The sequence below is a fragment of the Anopheles darlingi genome, chromosome 3 (genome assembly GCF_943734745.1).
Source record: "Anopheles darlingi chromosome 3, idAnoDarlMG_H_01, whole genome shotgun sequence".
NCBI classification, from domain to species: domain Eukaryota; kingdom Metazoa; phylum Arthropoda; class Insecta; order Diptera; family Culicidae; genus Anopheles; species Anopheles darlingi.
Genome location: NC_064875.1, coordinates 20,151,467 through 20,162,283, shown reverse-complemented (window position 1 = coordinate 20,162,283; position 10,817 = coordinate 20,151,467). Strand labels below are relative to the sequence as shown.

The following is a 10,817-nucleotide window of genomic DNA, read 5'->3' as shown; positions in this document are numbered from 1 at the left end:
GAGGACGTGTTCGCGGCACTGATCTCCTCCGATCCACCATCCTTTACCGGCGGAACGACGGGTTACGGGTTAAAACGGATTTCGCGCGTTTCTCAGCCCTTTTTAACTGAAGTGAGCTAAAGTGGTAAAGCGTTTAGTGCTGGACATTCCAACGCCCTCTCCCCCAAAATAGTGCATTCTTCCGAAGTGTACGGTGACCATAACGGTGACAATCTCGTAGTACCAGCAGCAACAGTTCCGACAAGGCGCCAAAAATTCCATTCTATGTTCTCTCGTGTACCTGGTCGAAGCATGCTTCGGAATTGGAGTTAATGTTCGCAAACTGATTAAACCACGTGCGTGTGTGTGTGTGAATCAAAGTGCACCGTTTTCTGCGTGTAGATCGTGGTTTTTTGGTGGCATTCTGTTATTAATTGTGCATAAAACATAAAAAAAAACGAACAAAGGAGGCGTGTGAGATTGACAGCGAAAGAGTTCTTCAACGGTTCTCGCTTCTCCGGGATTCGACCTCTGGCCACTATCTGGCGGTGTGTCCTCCTGGTGCGCCAAAAACGGCAATCTACGACCAACAGACCGGCAAGGCAGTGATGGCTTTGTCGCTGCTACAGGACGCTCAAACAGCAAGAGGTAAGAGAGATCAACCGGGAACTCGCGGGATTCGTTTTTTTTTTGCGGCGAGAATTCATAACGGACCACCGCGGTTGTCCCAGCTTCTAGACGGCGCCAGCCAGTCGCTAGCGGCCGGTGTGCAACTCTTTGTTTAATTTTTTTGCCACCCTTTCTTCGTGCAATTCGTGGCCACCGCCACGTTCGAACACGCTTGAACCTGATCATCGTTCGTTGATGATTTTAATGAGGAAACGATTTACCTCAGCACGTTTGGGTTCGATAGGAAGCAGCAGTACCGCAAACCAAAAACATTTCTTTATCGCGAATTCATTGAAGAAACTGTACTGCCTTTAAACACTATGCAGTTCCTGTTCATTCATAAAACAGTTCGACATCCGCTATCACCTTTCGATTCGTTAAATTAACGGTCTGCAATTCCAACAATTTGGCCACTCGATTCGATGGCCACCTTCTTTATGCTTTCAACGATCATTGCGCGCGGTGAAGGTGAAAATGAATTCCGTGAAGCGTACTTCGCGCTTCCGCCAAATTGCCGACGGCAAATCAACGCAAGCGACTGGCCTGTCTAATCAAGCCGTATCACCCACAAACACACACACGCTTCATTTGGTTCGTGGGGGACATAACACATAAAACACACGCACGACACCGGAACGCGCGTCGAGGAGTCGTAGCAAGAAGTAAACAAAACATAATTCCACTTCCTACCACTCCTTCATCATTGCCACACACACACAGGCGCGTGAGGAAGAGAAAGGGTTTTTGCACCTCCTGCACACCACCACCCTCGCTCACCACACAAAACGCAAACAAAGTTCCGGCAATAAAAACGTTGCAACAATAATAATGGCAACAAATGGGGGAAAAGGAAGAAGGAACATATAAATAAAGGATTAGCAGCATCGAGACCGCGCGCCGCGCGCGAGTAAATAAGAACCCCGCGGGGTCTTTCACACACGCAAAACTCACACCCTCGCGTTGAGCGCGCCAAAAACTCGAGACGACCGCGCGCCGCCATCCCGCCGCCCCAAAAACCGAACGAACCACCACGAGGGTGGCCCCAACACACACACTCGAACGGCGAAGCGAAAGGATACGTCTCGTCTCGTCATGTGTGTAGTGTGCGGTACCACGTGTGTTGCCCCCGGCAACCAACAGCTTGCCCTCGACGAGCATGTGTTGTGTGTCTCGTCGTCGCAGCAGACGATGACGCAGACAAGGACGACTACCATGACGACGACGAGGACGACGACGACGCCGACGTCATCGTTGTTACCGGTGCTTCGTTCTGGCAGGGGGGAAGGAAGGTTTGGGGAGCTTTGTTTTGGCATGCGGTTCCACACTCGACACGTATATGCCGACGGGTTGGGAAGGGCACCAGCAACCCCTTATATGTGTATCCTTTCGTCCTTTCGTCGTCGTTACGGTGCGATGGTGTTTGTGCTGCTCTCTCTCGCGCTCATCGCGCAAACTCTCGCGGTCGGTCTGTGCGTGATGCTCCAACAGGGCCCGCCGGATGTTGCCGGATGTTACCGGATGTTTGTCGTAGCACGACAAACTGCGACTCTGGGGATGAATGGAGTACAATTGATTCGTTCGTTCTGTTTTCTTATTTTGTGTTTTGGAAAATCAAATTTACTAATTCATCACTTCCTCTCTCTTTCTCTCTCTCCGTTCTCTCCCTTCCGGATAGGATTAGCAGCCGTCCGTACATTGCAAGGTATGAACCGTGACGAAGAACGTAGCCTGTCCGTATCACCACCGCTGACCGGTCAGAGGCAGCAGCACCAGCTCGGTATGAACCTGCAGCACAGTCCCTCGCTGTACGGTGGCTTCCATCCGGCCACCGCTTCCGCGATGGGCATGTTCGCACCGCAGCTACTGGCCGCCAACCAGACGGCGGCCGCACTAATGGCCGCCGGACTACCGATGTCGTTGCGTGCTTCGCTCGCAACCGGACTATTCCCGCCCCATGCGGCTCTGTTCGGTGCTTGGGCACCACCGACACCGAACAGTAACAACAGCAGCCCACCACCACCGCAGAGCCCCATTTCGCCCGCCCTGAGCCACAAGAGCTCGAAATCGCTCAAGCTGGCCAACAGCGCCATCCTGCACAACAACAACAACAACAACAATAGTAGTAGCACCAACAATAATAATAATAACAACAACAACCACATCGTATCGACCACCTCGGAGATTCTGCCCCAGCAGAAGAAGCAAACGAAGCGAAAACATCAAGCATCTTCACGGAAAGAGCAGCAGCAGCAGTCGGCGGCGGCGTTGTTGCATGGCAACGGTGGCACTACCTCATCCAGTAGCCATTTACACCAGCATCATCATCATCTGATGCGATCACCGAGCCAGCACCACCACCACCATCAGCATCACCTTCATCATCACCATACGATCCCGGTGGACATTCCGGGTCAGCACGATATGGTAAGCCCCGGGCCGATCTCACCTCCAACGTCCGGCTCGTCGCCTCAATCGAACGGAAGCGTCGAACTGCCGGCCACCATAACGACCTCATCGACGCGCGATCCATCCCGCGATAAGGTGTTTACGTGTAAGATCTGTAACCGTTCGTTCGGTTACAAGCACGTCCTGCAGAACCACGAACGGACGCACACGGGCGAGAAACCGTTCGAGTGCCCGGAGTGTCACAAGCGCTTCACGCGCGATCACCATCTGAAGACGCACATGCGGCTGCATACGGGCGAGAAGCCGTACTCCTGTACGCACTGCGACCGGCAGTTCGTGCAGGTCGCTAATCTGCGGCGGCACCTGCGGGTACACACGGGCGAAAAACCGTACGAGTGTGAGATGTGTGAGCAAAAGTTTAGCGATTCGAACCAGCTGAAGGCGCACATGCTTAGCCACAACGGGCAGAAACCGTTCCACTGTGATAGATGCAACTCGAGCTACCGCCGGCGGCACCATCTGCTGCATCACAAGTGTGGCATTACGAGCCCACCGACACCGGCCATCAGTCCGGCCATGAGCGGCCTGTCGGACCATAAGTCCGCCTGTGGATCCGAATCGAGCGATATTTCGATGGAACTGGCCAAAGCGACCGGTGGTGGTGGTCCACTGTTGCTGCACCAGAAGTATCCGGGATTGACGCTTCCGCTGAACTTTGGACCGATGCCGGACCCTCTCGGTAGTCCCGGTGGTGATCTACTGGCACCGGCAGCACCCGGTAGCACAACGGGCACTCCATCCGAGCATGATGGTGGTTCGAGTGCGGCCATCGATCTGCGTGCCGCCGGTAGCCGATCCCGTACACCTCAGCAACAGATCATCCCGCATCTCATCAAGACGACGACGACGGCGTCGACGAAGACGGTTCTGCCGGAGCAGACGGAACCGGAGGATCTTAGTATGCACTCGCCACGATCACCGGTTTCGATGGAAGAACTGGATGAGCTGGATGATGCCGCTACCCTTTACCTGAAGCAGCGTCAGCGGCAGCTTCTAGCGCAGCAACGTCACGGTATGGAATCGTAAATCGTCCTGCAAGACATTAGTCCCCTTCCCCACCATTATGTAGTCTCGTTGTTGAAACCCTATACCAAACACTCACAAACACACCTCAGAGATGCCAACAAAACACTCGCTCTCTCCCTTTTCTGATCGTCTTCATGGATCTGTGGATTAAAACCACAGAGTTAAGATGAATCTGTGCTCGACAGGATTTAGCTCTACGAAACTTTATATCGCGTAAATTAGATGTTTGTTAAGTGTCCTATCCTGGCCCTACACCAAATCAGGTTCTACCATCGCGAAGAGCTTCCTCACTGTCCACAGAGAGCCAGATAACGTGAGAAAGGGAGAGAGCGAGAGAGAGAGAGATATGTATTTATGTATATAGATATGATAATATGGTAGCACGTCAATATGAATGTCCTTAGATATATACACACAGAGAGAGCTGAGGATCGCGCTACGATCCTAACGCGATCACGCTCACGCGAATCAATGTGTCGTCAACTTCTATCCGTCAAACCTCTTCTCCCTATAAGACTATCTCTACCCTTATACAGCCTTTGGAATCTTTCGGTACAAAAACCGCCTCAGTCTGAGCTCAGGAGACAGAGGGAGTAAGCGGTAAGCGCATAAGCATTCAGGGACATTCACTGTATCCTCGCAGTGTAATATCAGCAAAAAAAACTGACAAACACACACTTCGATACCTCTGCAAAAAAAAAAAAGAAAAGGGCACGGGAACACCTTACCTTTACCTTTTACCATTACCTAGTACTACCTACTACCGTGTTTGCTTTCGGCTTTTTAGTTTGCAAATTAGTTTCGTTGGTTGGCTCGCGGGTATTGTTGTGTTGCGTGCACTGAGGGGGGAATGTGTTGTCTATCGCAAGGCTTCACTTCCCTTTGGTCACATACACACACAAGCCCACACAGCGACCCACATTGGTATACAAGTTCCTCCTCAATAATAGCAAAGAAGCGCGCGAGAAATGAAAAACGAAAAACGATTCTGAAATTCTGACACAGAAATGCGAAAGAGAATAGATAAAGAGAGCGAGCGAGAGTTGGTGAGCAATGGGAGAAACAGAAATCAAAAGCAGAATTGTAGTTTAATACACACAATACCCCCCCAACCTCACTCACTCCAAGCCGGACAGGGCATAGCATAGGTCGGCCTCGCAAGCGCCAGGATCCTAATTGTTATATGATATCGAAAAAAGGGGGGGAGCGATAGAGCGAAATGCTTCTTCGAGACTTGGAGCAGCAGCATAGCATAGCATTTGTTTTCTTTTTTCTGGTGGCTGTTGTATTTCGATTAATAATCTCTTTAAGAACAAAAACAAGCCACTACCAACCGATGGGGTTTGGTGGTAGTGCGGTGGCCAAGGACTTCTTACTTTTGTTGGACAATACTTTCTTTCCTTCTCCTTCTCCTCTTTCGGTTATAAGTGAAAGTATCTCGATCCCACCTCATCCCACCTCTCTAGCGTCAAGTTATCTTTAGCCAAATGAAACGTCAAACGAACAAATACTACTAATAGCGCCTACTGCGACTACCTACCTATAGAAGAGTGCGCATGCGAAGCGCTAGTTAGAAATGCGACGATCGAACGAACGAACGAACGAATGGAACTCTCCACTCTCATGTTTTAGTCACTTAAGCAGCAACAATCAAAATTCGTTTTTTAGTTTAATCTCGTTTAGTGTTGATAAGGGGGGAGGGGTTTGGGGTGGAAGGAGTAACTAACGGGCGGCAACTGACTGGGCTGTTCTTTATGTTTTAAGACCTTAGACTTCTTCAAACCCCGCGCCATTAGACTTCTCCAATTTAACGTCGTCGTCGCCACCACCATCCTTCACCCCCCCTCCTTCTCTCCATCATCGTTTTTGGGTGCGGTTTTTCCCTCTCTCTCTCCCTCTCTTATGAGAGCCCTACGGTGTTGTATTAGTATATATTATTTTTATTTCGAAAATAAAATCGTAAATTATGGAATTTCGAAAAGGTTAAGAAAACCCTTACAACTGAACAAGCATTTGTTTTTTGTTTTTCTTCTTTTTTTATTATTTATTTCTGATTTTTCAGCACTTTTCATCTGTTCCGCTCTACTTCTTTGTTGTAGCGCAGTCTTTTAAGGAGATATTTTATTTCGTTTATCGCGTTTTCGGTTGTTATTTGCTCGTTTCTATTCGCTTTTGTGTGAGAGAATCAATGAATGGGAATGTTTGGCGCACCACAAAACGGAACTGCATTCAACAGATTAAGGATCAACCACCACCTTTCAAAGGCGCCTTCGGAACCGTGTCCCCCACCGTGGGGCCAAAGGGATAAGAAGAATGGATAACTCGTGTCCTTCGTTTGATTCTTTTATTCACATTTTTTAACCTCCCACCAGAAAACGGAAAGGATCCTCTGTGGCTTGGTGGATAGGGAGGGGGGGGTTCACGGTTTAGGACACAACAAAACGCTACAAGATGTTGTTCGTAGCACGATCCCTGGCTTCCGGGCGTGTTCCTTTTTCCCACCCAAACACACACACACACACACACTGAACCCATAAATTCCTCTTCAGCTATGTTGGAACCATGTTTTACATACGCCAAACGGATAAAAGGTCGTCTTATCATCCCCGGGCCATCACCGTACCACCACTTCCTCCAGCGTTCAGTCCATCGCTCAAGGAGTACAGATAGTGAAGTGATAAATTTCGCTCCCCCAGCTGCTCATGCTGAAGGAATGAAGGGGCAGAAGGGCGGCAGAAGGCTCGTCCGTCCGGTGATCCCTTTTTTCTGGTCAGTTAAATCCCAAATGCCCATCGAGCTGGCGTGATTTTCATTCAATAAAATAACAATTTGCCCCACCTTTTGGCCCCCGGGGACTGAGTGAAGGGTTTTCCAGCGTCTCTCGTTTTTTTTCCCCTGTTGGGCTTTCCAATATTCTTTCTGGTCCGTGCTGCTGGAAAGGGTTGTCCAGACTGTCCTTTTTTTTTTTTTTGGGAGGTTGCTGCACGGAACATATTTCGCACGAGGAAGGTCCGGTGTCCGGCGATGATATGCTTGATAAGGGTGTGAATTAGGGGCTACAGGACGGACTTCTCTATATCTGCCTCTGCCTCTGGATACGTAATTTACACCCCTTTCGAACGGAATGTTCACGAATGAATGCAATTAAGAGAGAGAACGAGGTATAGAGAGCGGATCCGCTGGAACTTCGTGGAATTCCACTTGAAGGATCTATTTCGCACCTCGTACCGGCGAAAGGGTGTTGATTGGACAGCCGTTCACAAGCACGAGAAAGAGTTAATAGACGGACGTTCCTGGTGGAGGTTTCCATGAGAAACGCTTTGCAGCTTTGGACAACGATAAGACAAATGGTCTTAAAGCAAAGCCAGCAACGGATTGTACGTTGAATTCCGAATTTCTTGGCTTTTGAGAACTGCATCTAAACCGTGCAGCTTTGGCCGACCCTTAAGGTCACTGAGGATTGCCAAAAAAAACAAACATTTTCCAAGGTAGGACTTGCCAATTTCGAGGGCAAACCGATGTCCTTTTCGGTTACATTCTTTTCTTTTTCCTATTCGTGCATATCCAAGGCCGAACAGGGCATCGACATCTTGGCAACTATACTCTGGCAATGCTTATGGTCTCCGAAACCGAAATTTTGGCAAACCTTTGCCATTCCATTCCGTCCGTCCGTCCGTGCGTCTTATCTGTTTTGCAAATAGTTCATGGTTCCGTGTGCGTGAGTGCGTGCGTGCGTGCTTGTGTGTGTGCTCCAATTGAGGCCCATAAATATCGACAAAATAAACCATAAACCAACTGGCTCAACCCAACACCGTATGTGGTGCTGCTCTGCTCTGCTCGCATGATCGAAGCGGGAGGAGAGAAGAAAAGGTTTTTACAACCCATTGGCCGGAGGCCCTTTTGTTTTCCGCACCGGTGGAACGTCCTTGAAGAACTATGACCTGGGCCTGAGGCTGAGGATAAGGGGATCTGCTGGACAACCTGGTGGTGGTACTGGGTTTTCGGTGCAAATAATTAGCTGCATTTAAACTGGACCAGAGCAAGGAAAGGAGGAAAAGACGGAGTGTTACACACATCGAGAAGACATTTGTCATCCTCGGTGTGACGAGACGAGGATTGGATTGGGTTTGGTGTTGGTTGTGTCATGGCTTGTGTGTTTCTCCTGGAATGTACCCGGAGATTCCATCAGCCCACAAAGGCTCTAGCGGTGGGATCCGGAATGGATGGATTTTGCGAGAAAAACGAGAAAAGGGAAATTTGCAGTAGCTTCTTCCAGCGCATCCTTTACATGTAAATAGAGTTCCGATTTCCCCACACACAGACACACACACACGGTTTACACAGTGTCAGTCGTGTATAAACCACGCGGTGTAGTTCGTTTTTAGTCGAAAATCGATGCTAGGTGTTAGTGATGAATGTAAGAATTTGGGAAGAGACATAAATGAAAAATTAATTAATTGTTAATGTTTACGGAAGGGAGGGAAAGAAGGAGGATAGTAGATAAACTCAACGAAAAACCGATGCCAAACAGATGTCCCCCATTCCCCTTTCTTGAATCGTACAAAACGACGGACGGAATGTGCAATCTTAAGCGAAACACTTTTTCATCCCAAGAAAAAAAAACCATCTGCTCTACATTGCGAAGCGACTAGGTTCAGCTCCTGTTGTAAAAGTGTAAGTAAATTTATGTGTAAGAAAGTTCTAACGTACGAAATTCGGTGTTGACAAGGATAAAACGTGAAGGACGAGGTGAAAGTTGTATCAAATCTAAACAAACCAAAGCAAACAAACAACGGAAAGAAACGGAAAAACTGGCAACAACACACAACAAACCATAGTACAAATTTATTGCTCTAGAAACTCTCGATCTCGATCCAAATTCCGACAACGGGAAACAAATGTAGAAGAGAGAGAGAGAGAGAGAGAGTAGTGTGTAGAGAGATAGAAAGAAAGAGAGCGAGTGTTCAGAGGATTGTAAACCAATTTACCTAAACCTCTCGGTCGGTACCGGTACGTACGGCGACAGTAACAAACCATTACCAGCTACCTCAGTGCGTGCATAGGGAAGTGTGGTGGTCATCACCCGATCCCCGGTGTAAAAGACCGTCCGGCAGACACACGCACACACCTACATACACACAGAGCAAATTATGTACCAAAAGTTCTAACCTTATGCAAGACATGTTAAGAAATCGTAAAAAGATAAAACTCATAAAAGCGACATTCATTGAATTTAAAGGACGGAAAATGTGAAAAATAAAAACTAAACTAAACATTGAACACTCCGCCCCCGCCGGGAATCGACCTGAACCTCGGGAGATGACAAAGAAGAAGAAGAGGAAAGAAATGTTGCTTCGGCCAACAATAATAAGGTGAGATTGAGTGAAAGTGTACATTGGAACGGAGCGACAGCGAAGGTTAAGAAAGTTACCAAAATGGCAATGGCAATGAGACACCGTATGACGTATGCTTATGTATGCGCGCCGTGTCTCTCTCTCTCTCTCTCTATCGCCATTCTACCTGACCCGTTGCAAGGACTTGCAAAATAGTGCAAAACATGGTAAGAGAACCGTTAGCGAACGGGATAAGCGAACGAAGTGAACGGTGGGATTGTAAACCCGCCAAGGCGTACTGTGTTACTCTAACCGTTCTTTCTACATTTTTCAAAGGAAAATGGAAGCCTCTCGAAACGAAGCAGCGATCCGGGCAGGCGTGTTTCGTTTGCTCATTACGAACCCATTTCCCGGCATTCGCATGCGGCAGCAAATCGACATCCAAGGAGGACTGGCCATGGAGCAGCAGGCGCGCAAATACCACCACAAAACCCGTTCTCTAGTAGGCTGAGCGGCTTTTTTGAGTGAACGCAACCACGGACCACGGAGATGGAGGTATGTAAATAAGGGAGTTGAGATAAAGGATACAGCATCCCCCGCATCCGCTTGGGTCGAGGAAAAGGAAACAAAACGGCCAGAAAGCCGTTCGATTAAATAGGGCGGGAGAGAGCGAGAGCGAGCGAAAGGATAATGATTAAATGAGAAGGATCAGGGGTTGCCGGTAGCAACGGAAGGGAAACAGAGATAGCAAGAGAAAGAGTGAGAGAGACGCGAACGAAGGAAAAGGACTCGCGGAAAATGCGCGCACATCGCTTGTAGGAAGCAAAAGTGAAGCGAAGATGACGATGAGGCCAACGACGACGACTACGACGACGACGGCGAGTGGCAGCCATTTAATTTTAATGACTCGCTCACGCACACCACCGGCGGCCGACCACCGAAAGGGCTTCTCTTCGCGTACATCCTTTCACAACACCCCCCCTCCCCCCTCCTCTTGACACACCCCAACAACGCACCCTCTTCGTGGTGCGCATCCTTTGTTTTCGTTCATTAAAGCGCGCGTCGGTACCACCAACACAAACGCACTCGCGCCTCGAGGGTGGAAAACAAAAACGCAACACGCGCCAACCCCTCTCCACTCCACGTCACTCCCTTCCCAAGGACTGCCTCGTGTAAGTGCGTGCAAGAGAGAAAGAGAGCGGGAGAGCGAGTGAGATGGAGCCGTTAATGAGATTAATGTTAAGGGGTTCCGCTCTCCGCAATGCCGCCTACCCTTATATCCCCTCCTCCTCCCTCTCCCCTTCCCACTCACGACCACCCGGGGACCCTCTTCTTTCGCTGATT

The 10,817-nt window shown here is 49.1% G+C and overlaps 1 protein-coding gene across 1 annotated transcript; it reads left to right on the top strand.

Moving 5' to 3' along the window:
- Nucleotides 1-587: 587 nt before the first annotated feature.
- On the top strand, nt 588-4,140 carry LOC125953751 (protein krueppel). Its single transcript, XM_049683516.1, has 2 exons — nt 588-627; nt 2,324-4,140. Exons 1-2 carry the CDS (start codon nt 588-590, stop codon nt 4,138-4,140), a joined length of 1,857 nt encoding a protein of 618 aa, XP_049539473.1.
- The last annotated feature ends 6,677 nt before the right edge of the window (nt 4,141-10,817 follow it).

Coding starts and splice junctions, on each gene's coding strand:
- LOC125953751 (XM_049683516.1), top strand. CDS start 588: ATGGCTTTGTCGCTGCTACAGGACGCTCAAACAGCAAGAG. Junction 628..2,323: donor GGACGCTCAAACAGCAAGAG/GTAAGAGAGATC, acceptor CCTTCCGGATAG/GATTAGCAGCCGTCCGTACA.